Raw genomic sequence first — 22343 nt, 5'->3', positions numbered from 1 at the left:
CTTCCAATTTCTTTCTACAAAATCCAATTCTTCTACATTTATAAAGATGAAATCCTCAAAAAAATCTAGAAGTTTGAAAATATTAAACCATTTCTTGAAATCTGAAAAAAAGTGAAATTTTAAATAAAATTTCGAAAATAAGTTAATCTTACCAAAAAAATGTTAAATCTTTCAATTTCTTTCTGCAAAACCCAAATCTTGTACGTTTGGAAAGCTAAAATTGTCAGAAAAAATGTAAAAGTTTCAGAAACCAAACAAATCTGTTTTGTACAAGATAAATCAAACAATCAAAGTGAAAGAAAACTTATGAACTGAAAATTTCAAAAAATTCTGAAAATAAAACGTGAAATCTTAAAAGAAATTTCTAAAAAATGTTAATTTTATGGAACAATGTTTAAATCCCTCATTTTCTTTCTCTGAAATCCAAATCTTCTACGTTTGGAGGTTTAAAATTCCAAGAAAACTTTAAAGGTTTCAGATTATTTTAATCCAAACCAACCTTTTTGTACAAAGTCGACGTCTCTCCAGTAAATTTTATAATTTAAAATTCACAATAAAAGATAAATCAAACAAAGTGAAAAAAACTATAATTTCAAAATTCCTAGAAACCCTGAAAAGAAAAACGTGAAATCTGAAACGAAATTTCTAAAAAATGTTAATCTTGTGGAACATTTTTTAAATCCTTCAGCTTCTTTCACTAAAATCCAAATCTTCTACGTTTGGAAATTTAAAATTCCAAGAAAAATTTAAAATTTTCAGAATATTAAACCAAACAAGTCTTTTTTGCACAAAGTTCAACGGCTCTCCAGTAAATTTTCAAAACAATGCCTGATAAAAGACAAAAATTTCATAAAATCTTATACTGAAAAACTGGACTTGAGGTAAAGTTGCCTAAAAATCCACCAAAAATTTTGGAATATAGATCTCAATAAGTTAATTTTAAAAACATAGCTTGTTGAAGGTCCTGGACAAAGATTACGGAGCTAATCATTTTTAAAATAAAATTTTTAAATACTAGGTACTTCTAAAAATTACACAAGCTATTTTGGCGATTCTGGAAAAATGGTAGAAATTTTCGAAGAAACGAAACCGAAAACAAATTCTAGAGGTCGAAATCTGTAAAAAAATCATTTTTGATCATTTTCGACGGTGTTCAAAAAGTCAAAAATTTACTGGAGAGCCGTTGAACTTTGTATTGTAAGTACAATAATACAAAATAAATCAAAAAGGGGGAAAGAAAACCTCTAATTCCAAAATTTCTAGAAAAAATTTTAAAAATGTGTTAATCTTATTATTTTTTTTTTATCTTTCAATTTCTTTCTATGGAATCCAAATATTTTTTATGGTTTTGCAAACTGAACGCCTAGTATTTAGGTACTCTAAATTAAATCTTAAATTAAAAGATAGGAAAGAAGTTTCTTCACAGCTGAAATTTCATCTTCAATATTATGTCTCATCCATATTTTTAAGTTACTATATTAACTTTGTCAAGTGACCATAGACGGAAAGTACACCCTATAGTATGTCCAGTGCACAACTAAACAAAATTTTTGTAAAGAGAAAAACAAACAGTTAACTATTTGTAAAAAATATATTTCACCATGACACCTTTCCATTTCTCACAACTCATTTACTTCAGCCGCGACATTTACCAAATCTTGTACAGACCAATCTTTTGCAGAGACTATACAACAACAAAAAACACCACCATCTTCACCACTAGCTAGTACTTAACATATTCCACATCAATCTTCAAACTGCCCACCTAACCAAGACACCACCCATGCACCTCCGTACCACCGTCGTACCTTCCATTCGAACCAACCAAGCCCGCCTCACTTCCACCACTGAAGCACCCGTCTCGTCAGCATAAATATTGACCCACCGAATTATCATCTCCATCACTAATCAAAGTGTTTTTTCACCTCGGCCAGCCTCGTAGACTGCCAAACCAAAATGTAAACTCTTAGTGCCAAGTGCCATGGATTTCAACAACAGCACCGCTACCAACGAGGAATGGAACGCCCCCGTCGGCAACGGCACCCACGACATCATCCACAACACGCTCGTGCAGTCCATCTTCTTCATGGTGTACACCACCATCTTCGTGCTGGGCATCTTCGGCAACGTGCTCGTGTGCTACGTGGTGTTCCGCAGCCGCGCCATGCAGACTGTGACCAACCTCTTCATCACGAACCTCGCGCTCTCCGACATCCTCTTGTGCGTGCTCGCCGTGCCCTTCACCCCCCTCTACACCTTCCTCGGGGAGTGGGTGTTCGGCAGCGCCATCTGCCACCTGGTGCCGTACGCGCAGGGCGCCAGCGTCTACATCTCCACGCTCACGCTGATGTCCATCGCCATCGATCGCTTCTTCGTCATCATCTACCCGTTCCATCCTCGGATGAAGATCTCCACTTGCATTTTTATTATTGTCGTGGTCTGGGTGTTCTCGATCCTGGTCACGCTGCCCTACGGGGTGTACATGACGCATGTGAGCAGGAACCAGACGGAGGACAACGTGGTGAAGTACTACTGCGACGAGAACTGGCCTAGCGAGAAGTGGAGGAAGCTGTTTGGGGGTTTCACTACGACGATGCAGTTCGTTTTTCCGTTTTTCATTATCATGTTCTGCTATATTTGTGTGTCCATTAAGCTGAACGACAGGGCGAGGAGTAAGCCGGGATCGAAGAACTCGAGGAAGGAGGAGGCGGACAGGGAGAGGAAACGGAGGACGAATCGGATGCTTATTGCTATGGTGAGTTCGGTGGGATCTGATTTTAACTTTTGTAATTACCTGCAATTAGCCACTTATAGGAAATGACGCTCATATTTTCTAAGGAACTGCTACTGCTACTACTACTACTGAATGTAGTTAATCCTGAGAATATGCGAATTTTAAAAATTTCTCATTAATTGTTATTTTTACAAATTAGAAAAAAAAGCGCAAAACAGACAGATATGAAACAGAAATTATTATTAATACAATGTACTTTTTGATTATTATTTATTCACAGAATTGTTTAAAATTAGTTTATTTGAGACAATAGAGAGGTCAAGTCGGGTGAGACCAAGTCAGGTCAGGTCAGATCAGATCGGGTCAGTTTGAGGCAGGTCAAGTCAAGTCAGACCAAAATTAAGTATGTGGGTTATCAGTGTATTAATTTTTTTGTCATTGATTTTTGTCGCTTTTTTGATTTTTTTTTGGTCGCTGACTTTTTCTTTTTTTTTAATATTTTTTGTCTTTTTTCCTATTTTTTTTTGTTTCTTTGTTTTACATGTTTTGTGTTTTTTTCTGTAGTTTTAGTGTAGCATTTTTTGTCCTGTTTTCTCTAGTCATATATTTTTGTCTTATTTTTTGAGGCTATTTTGACGCTTTTATACATTTTTTTCTTGCCGCTTTTTATCGATTTTTAGCACTTTTTTATTTTTTTAGTCGCATTTTTTGCTTCCGATTTTTGATTACATTCTTTTGTCCATTTTTTCGTATTTTTACAGACTCTTCAATACTGTTTGTTGCTTTGGCTTTTATTCTGTGTTTTTTTGTAGTAATTTCTTGTCAATTTTTGTCGCTTTTTTCTTATGGTTTTCTGTTCCCTTTTCTTTTCTTTTTCATCTCCCTTTTTGGCGCTTGTGTGGTCGCATTTTGGTGCTTTTCTTTGCCTTTTCTTTTCAATTTTTTGTACTTTTTTTGTGATTTTTCTTCTCACCTTTTTTCCCATCTTTTTTGACTTCTTTTGTCGCTTTTTAGACATTTTTAGTGTTTGCCACCTTCTTTTGCTATGTTTTTTGTCATTTTTGAGGTGTTTTTCATCATTTTAAGTGGCATTTTTTGTCGATTTTCATTTTTCCTCGCTTTTTTATTTTCTCACCTTTTTTGCCTTTTGAACACTCTTTTTGTGTCACTTTTTTGTCGTTTTTTATCTCCTCTTTTTGGTCGTCACTCATCTTTCTCGTCACATTTTTTGTCTCATTTTTCGTAGTTTGTTTGTTTTCTTACGTTTTTTGGTTGCCTTTTTTCATCTTTTTTGTCTTTTTTGGTAACTATTTCTTGTGTTCGTAGTTTTTTCAACCCTTTTTTGTAGTGTTTTTTGGTCCTTCTTCTGCTGCTTTTTTACCTCTTTTTTGCTTTTTTTGTTGCTGTCTTGTTTCTACCCTCATTTCTAGTCGATTTTTGACAAATTTTTTCTTGTATTTATTTTTACCCCCTCTTTTTTTTGTCATTTTTCTATCGGTTTTTGAAGCCTTTTTTGTCGCTTTTTTGTGCCCTTTTCTTGATACGGTTCTCTGTCCCCTTTTCTTCCCTTTTTACTCTCCCTTTTTGGCGCTATTTTTGTCTTTTTTTTTGTAGTCGCATTTTGTCGTCATTCTTCCATTTTTTGCCTTTTCTTTTCAAGCATTTTTGGGCATCTTTTTCTCTTTTTTCTTCTCATCTTTTTTCTGACCTCTTTTACCTTTTTGTCGCTTTTTTGTCATTTTTAGTGTTATGTCGTTTCTTTGTCGCCTTCTTTTGGTGAGTTTTTATCATTTTTGGTCGCATTTTTTGGCGATTTTCATTTTTCGTCGCTTTCTTTGTTTTCTCATCTTTTTTGCCTTTTGAACATTTTCTTTGTGATAGTTTTTTGTCGTTTTTTACTCCTTTGATTTGTCCCTTTTGGCACCTTTTTTCTCATTACTTTTAGCCATATTTTTGTGCGTCCGCTTTTCAGTCACATTTATTTTTGTTACATTTTTTGTGTCCTTCTATTTTCTTACGTTTTTTTGTAGCCTGAGGCAAAAAAAGTTGACCAAAAAAACGCAACAAAAAAAATGTTGAAAAATCTACGAGTACAAGAAATAGTGACTAAAAGAGACAAATCTTAGTCTTTTGCCTTTTTTTCTTATTTTTGTACCTCTCTTGTCTCTGTTTTTTACCGGCATTTCTAGTCGATTTTTGGAAGACTTTTTTCTTGTTTTTTTACCTTCTCTTTTTTCTTTTTTGTCACTTTTACTGTAGATTTTTGAGGGCTTTTTTGTCGGTTTTAAACTTTTTTCTTCTCGCACTTTTTTACCCCCTGTTTTGTCGCTTTTTTTATATTTTTTGTGTCATTTTTTTAACACCTCTTTTGTTGTTTTTTAGCGCTTCATTAAATCTATTTTAGCCGCATTTTTTACGTCTTCTTTTCTATTACATGTTTTTGTCTCATTCATCGTCGCTTTTTCGTTTTCATACGGTTTTTGTCCCTTTTTTGACTATTTCTTGTCATTTTGTTGAATTATTTTTTTGTCGCGTTTTTGTTTTGCACACTCTTTCTTGCCGCATTTTTTACTTTCTTTTTTGCTCTTTACTTTTATAACTTATTTTGTCGCTTTTTTGCGTTTTTTGTCGTTTTTACTTTCCGAACGTTTGGATTTTTTTAAATTGTACATTTTTCAATTTTTTTTAATTCTTTGTCTTCCGATTTCCGCTTTTTGGATTTTGGTCTGCTTCTATTTTTTTAATATTTTGATGTTTCGATTTACCGATTTTTCAATTTCATAATTTCTCGGTTTGTCGACCTCTCGCCATCTCGCTCTTTCAATTTTTCAAAATTTAAATTTTTGATCAATTTCTCGATTTTTCTTTTTTTTTATTTTTCGATCTTTCAGTTTTCAACTTTTATATTTTTGAAATTCTTCATTTTTCAAGCTTTGGTTTTTGTGATGTTTCAGTTTTTCAATTATCCGATTTTCAAAATTTTTCGACGTTTCAATTTTTCGAGTTATTAGTTTTCCATTTTTCGATTTTAAAAATCTTGTTTTTCGATTTTTCAATGTTTCAATTTTTAGATTTTTTTAAATTCTCGGTTTCTTAAATTTTTGACAGTTCGATTTTTCGATTCTTCAATTTTTTAATCTAATTCGGTGTTTCAAATTTTTTTATTTTAAATTCTTCAACTATTTTTTAATATTTCGGTGTATCGATTTCTCGATTTTTCAATTTGCCAATTTTTCCATTTTCCAATTTCTGGGTTTTTCGACTTTTCGCCTTCTGATTTTTTCAATTTTTCGAATTTTTAGATGTCCCGATTTTCCACTTTTCAATTTTTGTTTTTCGATTCTTTAAATTTTAAAATTTTCTCTTTTCAATTATTCAATTACATGATCATGTCTCATTCACGATTTTGTCTCATTTTTCGTCGCTTTTTTGTTTTATACGTTTTTTGTTCCTTTTTTTTGGCTATTTCTTGTCGGGTTTTTGACCTCTTTTTTGTCGCTTTTTTTAGACACCTTTTCTTGCCCATTTTTTTACCTTCTTTCTTGGCTCTTGTTTTTTGTAATTTCTTTTTGTCGATTTGTTTGCCTATTTTTTCGTTTTTTACTACTTTTTTTGACGTCGTTTTTTGACGCTTTTTTCGCATTTTTTGGCGTTTTTTGGTTCCGATCAAATTTTTTTGTTCATTCTTTTCGTCTTTTTTTACAAACTCCTTTTTTTTGGGCTTTTTTTTGTCAGATTTTATAGTAGATTTTTCAGTCGCATATTCTAGGGCAACTTTTCTGTCTGCTCTTGTCTGTCATATCCATTGTCACTTTTTTTGCCTTTTCTTTTTGTGTCTTTTTTTGTCGCAATTTCTTGTCACCTTTTATCGCTTTTTTGCGATCTTTTTCTTACGGTTTCCTGTTCCGTTTTCTGCTTTTTTGTCCCCCCTTTTGGCGTCATATTTTGTCTTTTTTTTGTGATCGTATTTTGTCGCCTTTCTTCCTTTTTTTGCTTTTTCCATTCAAGCATTTTTGAGCATTTTTTCTTACCTTCTTCTCCCATCTTTGTTTAACTTTTTTTGGTCAGTTTCAGGTTATTTTTGGAGTGTTTTTTATCATTTTTAGTGGCATTTTTGGCGATTTTCATTCTTCGTCGCTTTTTTGTTTTCTCACCTTTTTTGCATTTTGAACACTTTCTTTGTATCAGATTTTTGTCGATTTTCACCTCCTCTTTTTGATCGCTTTCTTGTCTTTTTAACCTCCCTTTTTATCTTTTTTGTGGTCGCTTTTTGGCGCTTTTCTTTGCCTTTTCTTTTCAAGCCTTTTTGGGCATTTTTTTTTTCTTTTTCTTCTCACTTTTTCTCTCATCTTTCTTAACTTTATTTGTAGCTTTTTTGACATAGTTAGCCGTTTCTTTGCCGTTTTTGGAGTGTTTTTTTATCATTTTTAGTGACATTTTTTGGCGATTTTCACTTTTCGTAGCTTTTCGTGTTCTCATCTTTTATTCTTTTTGAATACTTCCTTTGTCTCACTTTTTGTCGCTTTTCACATCCTGTTTTTGGTCGCTTTTGGCGCTTTTTTATCTTATTGTTGTCACTCCTCTTTTCTACCAATTTTTTTTGCCTCAATTTTTATGCCTATTTTGTTTTCTTACGTTTTTTAGTCGCCTTTTTTTCACCTTTTTTTCTCTTTAAGTCACTATTTCTTGTACTCGTAGTTTTTTCAACACTTTTCCCGTTATGTTTTTACCCTCTCTTTTTTATCACTTTTCTCTCAATTCTTGAGGCCTTTTTCTTCTCGCTGTTTTGGTCCCCTTTTTTAATCTCTTTTTTATGACCCTTTTTCTTATTGTTTTTTCTGCTCATCTTTTTTCTCTGGTCTTTTTTCTGTCCTCTTTTTTGCCTTTTTTGTTGCTTTTTTGACAATTTTAGTGTTATGTTGTGTCTTTGCCTCCTCCTTTTGAAAAGTTTTTATCCTTTTTGGAATGTTTTTTATCATTTTTAGTGGCATTTTTTGGCGATTTTCGTTCTTCGTCGCTTTTTTTCTTTTCTCACCTTTTTTGCCTTTTGAACACTTTCTTTGTGACACTTTTTTTCGTTTTTGGTGTTTCGATTTCTCGATTTTTGAATTTTCGAATTTTTCCACTTTCCAATTTCTGGGTTATTCGACTTTTCGCCTTCTCGCTTTTTCAATTTTTCTATCTTTTAAATGTCTCGATTTCCCAAATTTTTTGATTTTTCAGTTTTTCAATTTTTCGATATTTTGATTTCTCGATTTTTCACTTTTCAATTTTCGTCCGATTTTTTGCTTTTTCGATTTTGTTCTGCTTCTTTTTTAATATTTTAATGTTTCGATTTGCCGTTTTTTAATTTCCCAATCTCTCCCAATTTCTGGATTTTTTTTTTTTTAATTTTTCGATCTTTCAGTTTTCGACATTTAGATTTTTTAAAATTCATTTTTTAACCTTTCGTTTTTGTGATGTTACAATTTTTCAATTATTCGATCTTGAAAATTTTTTGAATTCTCGATTTTTGATGTTTCGATTTTTTGAGTTCTTAGTTTTCCATTTTAAAAATTTTGATTTTAGATTTCAATTCGTAGTTTTTTAAATTCTCGGTTTCTTAAATTTTTTCATTTCGATTTTTCAATTTCCCAATTTTTCCAATTTCTGGGTTTTTCGACTTTTCGCCCTCTTGCTTTTTCAATTTTTCTAACTTTCAAATGTCTCGATTTCCCAATTTTTTGATTTTTCAGTTTTTCAATTTTTCGATATTTTGATTTCTCGATTTTCTCTTTTCAATTTTCGTTTTTCGGTTCATTAAATTTTAAAATTTTTTCTTTTCTAGTACATGATTTTGTCTCATTCATCGTCGCTTTTTTGTTTTCATACACTTTTTGTCTCTTTTTTTGTTATTTCTTGTCGCTTTTTTTGACCTCTTTTTAGTCGCGTTTTTTTAAACTCCTTTTCTTGCCCCATTTTTTATCTCCTTTCTTGGCTCTTGTTTTTCGATTTGTTTGCCTTTTTTTTGTCGTTTTTTCGCTTTGTTGTTGCTTTTTTTGTCTCTGCTTTTTGTTGTCATTTCTGGTTTCTTTTTGCCAGTTTTTTTTTACTGCCTCTTTTTTGCCGTCGTTTTTTGGCGCTTTTTTAGCACTTCTTTGGCGTTTTTTTTTCTCATTGCTTTGCGTCCTCTTGTCTATTGGATTTTTAATCCTTTTTGGCAATTTTTCATTTTTGTTCCATTTTTTTGTGGGTTTCTTCGTTTTTTGTCTCTTTTTTCATCTTCTTTGTCTCGTTTTTTGTCATCATTTCTTGCCGCCTTATTTTTGCGCCTTTTTGTCGTTTCAGATGTTGTTTTGTCCATGGCCATCTTTTTGTATATTTTTTGTCTCTAGCCGTTTTCAATAGCATTTTTGTCACCGTTTTTGTCGTATTTACTCTTTGGGGTCTTTTCCGTTGCCTTGTTTTGTTTATAACTTTTTTTTCTATATATAATAATAATTAATGATATATCGAATCGTCCGTACTTAATAACTCACCCTGTATATTAAAAAACAGCGTACAAATTCAGCTAAAAATGACGTGTTAAAAAAACGAAAAAAATTGTATATGCCTTGATTTTAGTAGTACTTTAAAAAAATACATCACAAAATATCGAATATTCGTTGATAACATGTAACCTTTGTGAAATAAAGTTTGGCGTTGCTTAAAAAGTTTTTATTATTATCGAATCTGATATTTTTTTGGTAAAATTTCTCGTCTCTGTATTTACAAATACATTTTCTTTATTTACAAATTGTATAAAATCCAATATTAAAAAAAAAAACAGCAAAATTTGGCTTGTAGATGTTAGTATGATGTTGCTACTATGAGGTAAAAATAATAGATATGTAATTTCTCAAAAAAGTAGTAAATTGAGTTGAATTCCGGCCAAAATAAACTTTACAATGACTCGCACAATACACTGTAAATAAGATAATGTAAAGCATGATCGAATGACCAAATAAATTGTAAAATTGGAAGCAATAAACTAGTAAACAGCAGCATACGAAAATAGAAAAGGCTGTGATGTACAGGTGCAACTAAAATAAAAAATATAACTAAAAATTAAAAATACGTACTAGGAATTGAAAATTATTAATAACACAAAGTAGTTAATTTATCGATACATTTGATTAAAGGAGTCATGACTGTTTACAGGAAGCTAATTATAATTTTTATTTGTGTTTGTATACGCTTGATCAAAATAAAGGCTTGATTTATTTCGTGTTTAAACATGTAATTAATTATATTAAAATAAAGTTATAATCAAACGAATATATAAAGTAGAAAATGCATTTATTTTATAATTGCAAGCGAGCTTTTTTGTATAAATGCAAGCTAAAGTTTCGAAAACACTTTTCGCAAAGAACGAGATAAGAAGTTTTCGAGAGCTTAATTTAAATTGGATGCCACGTTTTAAACTCGCAACAAAAAAGTCTTCTAAATAACCCCTTTAAAAGGGTGCACGTTACAAAGACAAAACTCATTCTGATCAGCCACTTCTCACGTTATCACCACCCATCAATTGACATTTAATCATGGAAAGCTCTCTGTACATCCCAATCACAAACTTAATGACTTTCCCCGAAAAACTTACCGAACATTTATCGAAAAATAAGGTACTCCGCCAAAGCAGCCAAATCCGGTAAATAAATTGGCCTCGCTCCCGTACCGAAACACGACTAACCCAACATATCCTTCTCTCTTGCAGGTCGTAATCTTCTTAATCTCCTGGCTTCCCCTCAACCTCATCAACCTAATCAACGATTTCTACCATCAAATCGGCAACTGGGAATACTACCTGCTGAGTTTCTTCCTCGTCCACGCCCTCGCCATGTCCTCCACCTGCTACAACCCCTTCCTGTACGCCTGGCTCAACGAGAATTTCCGCAAGGAGTTCAAGCAGGTCCTGCCCTGCTGCGACTCCTCGTCCCGCACCCCCGTGGGGCGGCTGGGCAACTGGCGCTCGGAGCGCACCTGCAACGGCAACAACGAGACGCAGCAGGAGTCGCTGCTGCAGTCGGGGGTGCACCGCGCCGCCTCCATCCGGGAGCGGAAGGCGACGCCGCCGCCGCTCAAGACCGACAGCGTCGAGGTGGAGAACATCATGGTGCCGAACGCCGCTGCCAACGCCGGCAGTCTGGGGGTGGTGTACGACTCGGCGGCCGAGACGGTGCGGCTGAGGCTGATCACGGAGGAGGAGCCGCCCCCGTATGACGCGTCGATGAATATGGGGGAGTGATATGGTGAGGAGTTTTCTAAATCTTCACAGAGTTATTTCATAGCCTACCAGATGACTTTTTTTTATGATATGGTATCTGTTGACACTTCTGCATTCTCTTCTTGGTTTTTGTTAAAATGGTCACAAAAATTAGTAAGGAATAATAAAAAAATGTGAACTTTGTATAAAAGTGGACTTCGAAAACTGAAGATCACAATACTAAGTCTAAACAATAATCTGTAGACATTAGAAAACAAAATTAACAATTATATTCTAATTGGTAACCTAATTGTGACAAAAATAACCCAGAAACAAGATAGTTTACAAAGCAATAATCACTTTCGCAACACTAAAAATAGTTGGATTGTGGTATCTAAGCAAGATATGATAAATTTTAATTGTCAATATGGTACTATTGATTTTGCGTCCATACATGTACTAAAGAGAAAATGATCGATTTCTGCACTATAGGGTATAATGTGATGCAAATCATAGCATCCGTCTGTCTAGTAAATTTATTACTCCATTTGTGGTTTATGAATCCGTGTTGAATTTTTACCTTAGGTATCCAGATTTTTGGAAAAAATCATAATTGTATAACATTTTATATTTTAACTTTAAAATTACTAAATCTACTGCTCTGAAATTTTGCAAATTGATGATGTTATCTTACAATTTTGTCAAATGAATGTTATTTCAATTTTAAAGAGAAAAATTGCGTATTTAACGATTCTTCGATTTCTGAATTTTTCGAATTATCAGTTTCTGGATATTTTTCGATTTTTCGAATTTTTAAATTTTAGGTTTTTCAGTTTTTCAATTTTCGATTTTTAAAATTATTGATTTTTCGTTTTTTCAGTTTTTGGTTTTGTCGATTTTAGTTTTTGAATTTTTCCATGTTCGTTTTTTCAACATTTCAGATTTGGAATTTTTCAATTTTTCGTTTTACGATTCTTTGACGTTTCGATTTTTTAAACTTTTCGACTTTTTCATTTTTAGGTTCCTCGATTTTTCAAGTTTTCAGTTTCTCAGTATGTCAACAAGAATTTTTCAATTTCTGGATTTTTCAGTTTTTCCACATTTTACATTTTTGATTTTTTGATTTTTCGACTGCACGATCCATCGATTTTTGGACTTTTCGAGTTTCAATTTTTTAATTTTTAGAATTTTTAAATTATACATAGATTTTTCAGTTTTTTGATATTTGGATTTCTCGATTTTTCGATTTTTCAACTTCTCGGTTTTAGGTTTTTCACTTTTTCAATTTTTAGATTGTTAAAACTATTGATTTTTCAATTTTTCGCTTTTTAGATTTTTCAGTTCTACTCTCGATAAACGAGATTTCGACTTTTTGATTTTTTAATTACTTAATTTTGGATTTTTCGATTTTGGCCTGTTTCGATTTCTCAATGTTTCAATTTTTCAGTTTTTCAATTTTCCAATTTTTCGTCCTTTCAGATTTGGAATTTTTCAGACTTCGTTTTTTCAATTTTCTGATTTTTCAAATTTTAATATTTAAATTTTGTGATTTTTTGATGTTCCGATTTTCGATTCTTCAAATTTTCGATATTTTAATTTTTCAATTGTTTAAATTATAGATTTTTAGATTTCTTTATTTTCGATTTTCCATTTCTTCGAAATTTCTATTTTTTAAGTTTCCACTTTTTCGATTTTTACGTTTTTTGATTTTTTAATTTTTTGATGTTTCGGATTCCGCGATCTTTCGATTTTTCCATTTCGACTTTTTGAAATTTTGGATTTTTCGATTTTTCAATTAAAAAAAAATCATCATCTAGTCAGCCTTGGAATTATTTTTTTTAACTGTGGTCGCAGTACTGTTGTTTTCTAATGCAATTAGCTATCATTTTGAAGTGTATATTGTCAACGTACGAAAAAAAATGTCCGAGACCGGACATACACTTTTTATGATCCAACATCATTACCGAAATGAAGTCAAGTCAGAAAACAGAGAATGGTCTTTTTTCTATTAATTCCATGGCTGACTGCACGACATTTTTTTCGATCATATGGTAATAAATTATTTATACATATACAACTTCTTTTCGAATGTTTCCTATATTTTTTTCAAATAATGAACCTTTTGGTGTCCGAAATATTGTACCATATGATCAAAAAAAAATATCGTCTAGTTAACCATGGAATTATTTTTGTTTTAATTGTGTTAGCAAAATCTGCAATGTTACAGCTGTTTGTTTTTGAAACTATGGAAATATTCGCCAAATTCTTCTAAATATTAAAAACTGAAAAAACTGAAATTGAAACATTGAAATCGAAAAAACAAAAAAAATTATAAAATCCGAACATTGAAAAATCGAAAAATTGAAACATTAAAAATTGAATAATTGAAAAATTATATAAAAAATTGAAAAATTACAAATCGAAAAATTGAAAAAATTGAAATTGGAACAACAAAAAAATTTTAAAATCGGAATATTGAAAAATGGAAAAATTGAAAAATTATAAATCGAAAAAATTGTAAAATCAAAAAACTGAAAAAAACGAAAAAGTGCAAAATCCACCAAAAAGTGGAAAATCGAACAATTGCAAATCGAAGAATTGAAACATTAACAATCTAAAAATAAAATAAAAATTAATCGAAGAATTGGAAAGAATAAAAAACGAATCAAATAGAAAAATTAGAAAACTCAAAAATTATACATTCAACAAAATTTTAGAATCATTAATTTTTTTAAGCCGAAAAATTGTATCACTGAAAGACTGAAAATTGCAAAATGAAACTCGAAAAATTGAAAAATCGCATAAACAAACAAGTTAAAATGAAAACTAGAAAAAATGCAAATCAAAAATTAAAGAAATGAAAAATTGAAAAATCCAGTAACTGAAGAAGCTAAAATTGAAAAAATAAACATTACAAAATTTAAAACTTAAAAAATGGAAAAATTGCAAAATTCAAAAAACTGTAAAATTTCACATTGAGAACAAATAAAAAATAATTATAAAATCAGAACATTGAAAAACCGAAAAATTGAACAAATGAAAACTAAAAAAACTAAAATTGATTAAAATTTAATTAAAGAAACAAAAAATTATAAAATTGAAATATTGAAAAATCGAAACGAAAAATTGTAAATCGAAAAATCAAGAGATATTAAAAATTGAAAAATCGAGAAACACAAATCAAAGAATTTTGATTTGTGAAAAATCGAAAGATCGAGGAATCCGAAACATCAAAAAATTAAAACATTAACATCTCGAAAAATTGGAAAATCTAGAAATTGAAAAATTTCCAAAATTGTAATGTTGAAAAATCGAGGAATCTAAAAACCGAAAAAAGGTCGAAAAACCGAGACATTAAGAAATCGAAACGTCAAAAAATCGTAAAACGGAAAAATGTAAAATTTAAAAAATCGAAACATTAAAACACAAATATTGAATAATTGAAAATCGAGAAATAGAGAAACTTAAAATTCTAGAATTTAAAAAATTGAAAAATTAAAAAACCGAAAAATTTAAATAATAAAATATGTATCGAAAAATTGAAGATCAAAAGATTAAAACGTAGAGAATTGGAACGTCAAAAAATCGAAAAGTCGAAAAATCAAATAACCGAGAAATCTAAAATTTAAAAATTCATAAAAATTGAAAAATCGGAAAATTGAAGAAGCGAAAAACTGAAAAATCGAGAAATTGAAAAATTCCAAACCTGAAATGACGAAAATTTGGGATATCGAAAAACTCAAAAGTCGAAAGATCGAAAAATCTAAAAACTGAAACATTGAGAGATGGAAATTGAAAAATGAAAAAAATTGAAAAATTGAAACATCGAAAAACTGAAAAATCGAAAAATCAACAATTATAAAAACCGAAGAATTGAAAAACCGAAAAATTTAAGCCCGAAATGTCGAAAATTCGAAAGATCAAGCACTCGAACCAAAAAATCAGAAAACCAAAATGTGGAAAAATCGAAAAACCAGAAATTGAAATGTTGAACTCAGAAATCGAAAATTTGAGAAACTGAGGAAACTAAAAATCGAAAAGTCAAAAAACATTAAAAAACGAAAAACTGAGACATCGAGAAATCGAAACGTCAAAAAATCGTAAAATCGAAAAACCGAGAAATTAAAAAATCGAAAATCCACAAAAAAGCAAAAAATGAAAAATCGGGAATTTGAAGAAGCGAAAAACTGGTAAATCGAAAGAGGCCAAAATGGAAAAAACCAAAAATTAAAAAAGGAAAAATTGAAAACTTTAAAATTAAAAAATATCGAAAAATATGAAAACCTAAACCTTTTAAAAATAGAAAAATTGAAAAGCCTAAATCCTAAAACCGAGAAGTCGAAAAATCGAGAAATCAATACATCAAAAAACTGAAAAATCAAAAAATAAAATTATCCAGGAACTGAAAAATCCAAAAACCGAAAAATTGAGGAATTGAAAAATTTATTTAATTTTAAAGATTGAAAATTTAAAATTTCCAAAAAATTGAAAAATCCAGAAATCGAAGTATCCAAAAACAGAAAAGTTCAAAAATTAAAAACCTGAAAAGTGACAACTTGAAAAATCGAAAAATCAATACATCAAAAAACTGAAAAATCTAAAATTTAGAAATTCAAAAAATCAAAAAATAAAAATATCCAAAAACGGAAAAATTGAGAAGTCGAAAAATGTATTTACTTTTAAAGATTGAAAATTTAAAATTTCCAAAAAATTGAAAAATCCAGAAATCGAAGTATCCAAAAACAGAAAAGTTCAAAAATTACAAACCTGAAAAGTGACAACTTGAAAAATCGAAAAACTGGAGAATTGAAAAACTGAAAAACCGAAAAATTGAACAAATGAAAACTAAAACAAATCAAATTGATAAAAATTTAATTGAAGAGACAAAAAATTATAAAATTGAAATATTGAAAAATCGAAACGAAAAATTGTAAATCGAAAAATCAAGAAATATTAAAAAATGAAAAATCGAGAAACACAAATCGAAAAATTGCCAAAAAACTGAAGAAACAAAAAATATGAAAAATTGAATTCAATTCAAGCCAAAAAAAATGTATTTCCTCGAACAGTTTCAAAAACTATTACAACGAGTAGCAGCAATGTAAGTAAAAACTGAAAATGATAAAACCCATTACACTGTTCTAGTTTTTCAACAAAATAACAGTTGTTCATTGTGTGAGTTAAGTGTTATTTGAAGTACTTTTCTCCAGTCGGGACAACAAAACCAGATAACAGATAACCAAATGCATTTTGCGCCCTTCGGCAGATTATCAGTGAAACAACAAACCCACCACTACGTAAATAACTCACATATCGCAACATGCATCAAAATAACGGCCGAAATGTAAAGGGCGCTGTTGAAATATGTCCGTAAAAAAAGCTAACCTGCTACATTGTGCACGAGTGATTTATAAACCGATTTTTGAAAATCCATTGAACGTAATAATTCACTTACGATGTTGGCTTTTCCCCGTAATGCTACACCTAACTTTCGTCACTTGTAATCGAATAAAGCAAAGCTGATGTTTGGGTTGACCTGAAACCCGGGAAATTAAAAGTAATGGTCCTTCTTTAATTACGGTTTTGTGCTTTCGGTGTTTATCGGATCGGAGTCGGATTGATCAACCCCCCAAAGTTCATAACGATCTTGTGCTTTCGCCACGAACACATTTCGATAACGTGATGAAGTTACTAATAAGAAGATTTTTGTGCAACATACTTAAGCTTTTCGAAGAAGTCGGCGAAAATAGGTCGATATTTTGGCAAAGTTTATGTGGTACGAGTACTTAAGGATGACATTTAAACAGCGGTTTTACTGAAACGAATATTTGGTTAAAAATATTTTTCTAAATCGACAAGCATCGACATACATACGTCAGCAAGCACTTCAGTTGCACATCAACAGTCTATTTCTAAACGTTAAAACAGTAATGAGTTTGAGAGGACTCGACACAAGGACGGTAATATTAATTTTATTAAAAATAAAAAGCGGTAATTTTGATACTTTAAACCTTATGAATGAGATCATCGCATCAATATTTCAGAGAAGAATGCTCTAATTGCGATAATTGAGTAAACAAGCTTGCGAACTTCGCCTTTGAAAAATAGAGACGAAATTAAAAATTATGAATTATTGAAAAAGAGAACCGGTTCTAAAAAAAATAAAAAAAAATAACAGCATGAAAAGATATTTTAAACGGTAAGATTTTACACGAAGTTCTAAATCCCCCAATGTGACAATGCAGATCTTGCTAACACAATTAAAAAAAAATTGTTCCATGGCTGACTAGACTATATATTTTTTCATATGGTACATTGTAGTGAGTACTTTTTATAATACGTGTTTTTTTCCTTCTTCTATTTTTGTAAATGGATTCTGTTGGAAATAAAGTTACTGTTATTATTATTATTATTACTATTATTATACTGAAAAATAAATGATAATTTTTAATATCAAATGCATATATCTCAATATTATTGTTTTTTTTTTGTGTTTCGGACACTTAAATATTTATTATTTAAAAAAATGTTTAAAAATGAACAATTTCTTAAGGAAAAATTCGAAAAGAAATTGTATATAAATAATTGATTACCATATGATTAAAAAAATATAGTGCAGTCATCAATGGAATTAATAAAAAAAAATGATAGCTAATTTCCAACCTCACAAATCCCAAGGGGACGCGGAATATTTTAAAATTGGGGAATTGGGAAATCAGAAAATTTTAAAAATCGAAAAATACAAAATTTCAAAAATCGAAAAATTGAGAAATCGATAAGTCGATATCCGAAAAAGTCGAAAAATCGAAAGATCGAGGAATCCGAAACATCAAAAAATCAAAAAATTTACATCTCGAAAAATTGAAAAACCCAGAAATTGAAAAATTTCCAAAATTGCAATGTTGAAAAATCGAGAAATCTAAAAACCCAAAAAAGGTCGAAAAACCGAGATATTAAGAAATCGAAACACAAATATTAAAGAACTGAAAATCGAGAAATAGAGAAATCTAAATTCTAGAATTTAAAAAAAAAATCGGAAAATTGAAGAAGCGAAAAACTGAAAAATCCAGACATTGAAAAAATGAAAAATTCCAAATCTGAAATGACGAAAATTTGGGATATCGAAAAACTGAAAAGCCGAAACATCGAAAAATCTTAAAACAGAAACATTGAGAGATCGAAATTGAAAAATGAAAAACTGAAAACTTTAAAATTAAAAAATCGACAAAACGAAAAGTCGAAAAATGAAAAAAATCGAGTAATTAAAAAATCAAAAAATTGAAAAATCGAAAAATTTAAACCCGAAATGTCCAAAATTCAAAAGATCAAGCACTCGAACCAAAAAATCATAAAACCAAAATGTGGAAAAATCGAAAAACCAAAAATTGAAATGTTCAACTGAGAAATCGAAATTTTGAAAAATTGAAAAAACCAAAAATCGAAAAGTCGAAAAATTTTAAAAATCGAAAACCGAGATATCAAGATATAATCCAATACCTAATTAAAAAATCAAAAAATATAAAATTTTAAAAATCTAAACATTCAAAAATATAAATATTGAAGAAATAAAAAACTGAGAAACCGGGAAATGGAGAAATTTAAGAAAACAGAAAAAATTAAAACATCAAATAATTGAAGAATCGAAAAATTAAAACATGGAGAATCGGAACATCAAATGTTTTAATTCTTAAGGTTTAACAATCTGAAAATTGAAAAATTGGAAAGTAGAAAATCGAAAAATCGAGAAATCGAAAATCCAAAATTTAAAAAATCGAACAAGTTCAAAAACCGGAAAATTGAAGAAGCGAAAATCTGAAAAATCGAGACATCGAAAAATTGAAAAATCAAAAATTTAAAACATCGAAGAATTGAAAAAACCAAAAATTGAAATCCGGAAAATCGAAAAATGGAGAAATGGAGAAATCGAAAATCCAAAATTTAAAAAATCGCAAAAATTCAAAAATCGAAAAACTCATTAAATGTGGTAAAATTAAGAAATCGAAACCTGTAAAATCGAGGAATCTAAGAATCGAAAAGTGGAAAAATTTTAAAAATCGAACAACGGGGAGTAATTGAAAAGTAAATAAAGTTGAAATTTAAAAAATACAAAAATTAAAAAATTGAAATATCGAAAAACCGAAAAATGTCGAAATTTCAAAATAGAAAAATTGCAAATAGAAAAATTGAAGAAACGAAAAAATGAAAGCTTCTAGAGTCGATCAATTGATAAAATGAAAAAAAGTTGAAAAAACGAAACATTATATGTAGAACCGAAACATTGAAATATGAGAAAAATAAAAATTGAGAAACTTAAAAATCGAAAGTGCGAAATCGAAAAAACGAAATATATGTTGGTTGTAAAATCGAAATATTGAAAAATAAAGAAATCGGAAAATCGGGTAATTCGAAATCCAAAAATTGATAAACTAATTTAAAAAATTGTAAAGTCAGGAAATTAAAAAATCGAAGATTGAAAATGTGAAAAATTGCATAAACGAAAATTTATAAAATCAAAAGAAACATTAAAAAAATCGAGGAAATGGAGGAAACGAAAAAAATTTGATGTAGAATCGAGAAAATGAAAATTTTCCAATTTTCAATCTTTCAGTGTTACAGTTTTTCGACTTTTTTGGAATTTTAATGATTGTATAATTTTTTGATTTTTCAATTTTTAGGTTTTCTAATTTTTCGATCCGATTTGTTTTTTCCTCTTTCTAATCTTAGGATTAATTTTGTTTTAATTCTTTATTTCTCTCTAACTTTCATAAAAAAATAAAAAACATTTTTTTTTCGATTTTTAAATTTCTCGATTTTTAGTTTTTCAGTGCTTCAGTTCTTCGATTTTCTACATTCTCCCTTTTGCAATTTTATTTTTTACAGTTTTTGGATTTTTTTACTTTTCGAATGAAAAAATGGAAAAAATGCTAAATTTAAAAATAAAAATGAAAAAACGAAAAAGTATAAAATGAAAATTTTAAACAATCTAAAAATTGGAAATCAAAAATTTGAAAAATTAAAGAAATGAAAAAAAAAATAAATAAAATCGAATTAAAAATTGAAAAACTTAAAAATCGAAAAAACGAAACTTAATGAAAATCGAAATATTGAAGATTAAAGAAATTAGAAAATCAGATAATTGGTAATCCAAAAATTGCAAAATTAAAACATTTAATAATTGGAAAATCGAGAAATTAAAAAATAAAAGAAAATTTTAAAAATTAAATAAACGAAAAATTACAAAATTAAAAGAGACATTGAAAATAGAAATATTGTAAAATCGAAATATTAAAAATTAAAGAAATCGGAAAATCGGGTAATTGGAAATCCAAAAATTGATAAACTAATTTAAAAAATTGGAAAGTCGGGAAACTAAAAATCGAATAATGAAAATTTGAAAAATTTATTAAACGAAAAATTATAAAATCAAAAGAAACATTGAAAAAATAAAGGAAACGATAAAATGTAATGTAAAACCGAGAAAATGAAAATTAAAAAAAAACGGAAAATGAATAACTAAAATTAAGAACTTGAAAAACTGAGAAAACAAAAATTGAATAATCGAGAAATTAAAAACTGAGAAACTCAAAAATCGAAAAATCAAAAACTGCAATGTCGAAATTTCAAAATTGAAAAACTGCAAATCGACGAATTGGAGAAACGAAAATTTGAAATGTTTGTAAGTCGAGAAATTGGAAAATTGAAAAAACGAAAAATCATGGAACCGAGACACTGAAAATGGAAAAGCTGAAAATTTTTATATAAAAAATTGCGAAATCAAAGAAAAAACAAAAAAGTCATTTTCCAATTTTCGATCTTCCACTGTTTCGACTTTTTTCACATTTTATGATTCCATAATTTTTTTATTCTACAATTTTTAGGTTTTCTAATTTTTCGATTCGATTCGTTTTTTCTTCTTTCTGGTTTTCCGATTTTTTTTCAATTTGAAAATGTTTCATTTTCCACTTTCTCGATTTTGCAATTTTTCGTTTTTACAGTTTTTTAATTTTTAACTTTTTAGTTTTTCGATTTTACAATTTTGCGATCTTTCTTTTTACTTTTCAAATGAAAAAATGGAAAAAATCCAAAATTGCGACATTGAAAAATCAAAAATGAAAAAACGAAAAAGTATAAAATGAAAATTTCGAAAAATCTAAAAATTGGAAATCAACAATAAGAAAAATTGACGACACGAAAAAAAAATTTAAATCGAATTAAAAATTAAGAAACATAAAAATCGAAAAAGTGCAAAATCGGTAAAACGAAATATGTGTTGCAAAATCGAAATATTAAAAAATATAGAAATCGGAAAATCAAATAATTGGAAATCCAAAAATTGCTAAACAAAATTTAAAAATTGGAAAGTCGGGGAATTGAAAAATCAAAGATCGAAAATTTGAAAAATTGTATAAACCAAAAATTAAAGAAACATTGAAAAAATAAAGGCATTGAAAAAATTAAAGTTGTCTAGGGTGAAAATTGAACACAGATTCGTACATCATTTATAAATTTAAAACATTTTATTATTGTAAATTTTGGAAATGACAATAAGCTTACGTTCAAGAAGTAAAAATAAGTAGCCAGTTGTCCTATAGGACTCAATTACAATACTTCCTTAGCTTAGGCTCTGGAAGTAATAAATTATTATAATTAAAACGTTTAAATAAATAAATAATAATAAAATTTGTCATTTTGCAGTAGCCAGATTCCGCCAAACAGCAGTCTGAGGACCACCCCCCACCCCCACCCCTTAGTATACTCCGAGTATTAGAATGGAATTTCAGTGTCATGGTGTTTTCAGCGTTATGTGTGTACATAATATATTACTGAGAAGCTTAGCCTATTAACATATTATAATAATAAGTTATATTATAATAATTTTGTATATACTATACATATATATATTTCTAATAAATTACTGTACCAAAACCGTGCTGTTCCCTCGCTCATGAAAGTAAAATAAATCACGTAAACCCATCCCAAACCCTGTCCGAAACTTTCAAACAAATATTTTCATTAATTTAATAAACACGCTTCATGTTTACAAATTGAAGAGGTGGATTATCGATTTCGCTATTGTTGAAACATTAACAATAATATCAGCGTTCCAGCGAATCCCCGCTTCCATTTCCAAATTAGCTTATTCTGCTTTCACGTTCCCCCGTCAAAAAGCTTTTTTTACGACTACCTAAAAGTGTTTATGGTCGGCAATAAGAACTTTCAGCCAAAGTCTTCGACTTTATCGACGTACGATGGAAAAAACGAGACACGTGAACAAGGTGGAGAGGTTGTAAAACTATGGACGAGACGGCGAGATTGGGCCGGGATGGGTAGATAAAGTAGCTTTCAAGCTCTATTTGGGGCAAGTCGAAGAGTCAATCCTCGGGAAAG

At 29.6% G+C, this 22343-nt stretch overlaps 2 protein-coding genes across 4 annotated transcripts in view; both read left to right on the top strand.

The window, feature by feature from the left end:
* LOC135131364 (prolactin-releasing peptide receptor-like) overlaps positions 1-2023 on the top strand; it is a 113121-nt gene extending 111098 nt beyond the window's left edge. For 2 of the 3 annotated variants that reach the window (XM_064059041.1, XM_064059044.1), the window contains exon 3: positions 1682-1769. The gene's annotated coding sequence lies outside the window, so the exon portion shown is untranslated. Of the gene's footprint in view, positions 1-1681; positions 1770-1934 lie in introns of those variants that run through there. The other variant, XM_064059042.1, reaches the window with a different exon arrangement.
* LOC135131363 (prolactin-releasing peptide receptor-like) lies at positions 1671-21881 on the top strand. The gene is made up of 3 exons (XM_064059040.1): positions 1671-2755; positions 10467-11001; positions 21651-21881. The coding sequence occupies exons 1-2, from the start codon at positions 1982-1984 to the stop codon at positions 10995-10997; spliced, it is 1305 nt and encodes a 434-aa protein (XP_063915110.1). The 5' UTR covers positions 1671-1981; the 3' UTR covers positions 10998-11001; positions 21651-21881.
* Positions 21882-22343: the final 462 nt, after the last annotated feature.

This window comes from Zophobas morio, unplaced genomic scaffold (assembly GCF_036711695.1).
Source record: "Zophobas morio isolate AGI-343-1 ecotype UQ-CSIRO unplaced genomic scaffold, CSIRO_AGI_Zmor_V1 ptg000020l, whole genome shotgun sequence".
NCBI lineage: Eukaryota > Metazoa > Arthropoda > Insecta > Coleoptera > Tenebrionidae > Zophobas > Zophobas morio.
The sequence above is the reverse complement of the archived record's forward strand: the minus strand, read 5'-3'. Positions and strand labels throughout refer to the sequence as shown.

What these genes read in the sequence shown, in the direction of transcription:
- LOC135131363 (XM_064059040.1), top strand. Translation starts at nt 1,982, where the DNA reads ATGGATTTCAACAACAGCACCGCTACCAACGAGGAATGGAACGCCCCC. An exon ending in ATCGGATGCTTATTGCTATG is followed by an intron (nt 2,756 to 10,466) that starts GTGAGTTCGGTG and finishes TCTCTCTTGCAG; the next exon opens with GTCGTAATCTTCTTAATCTC.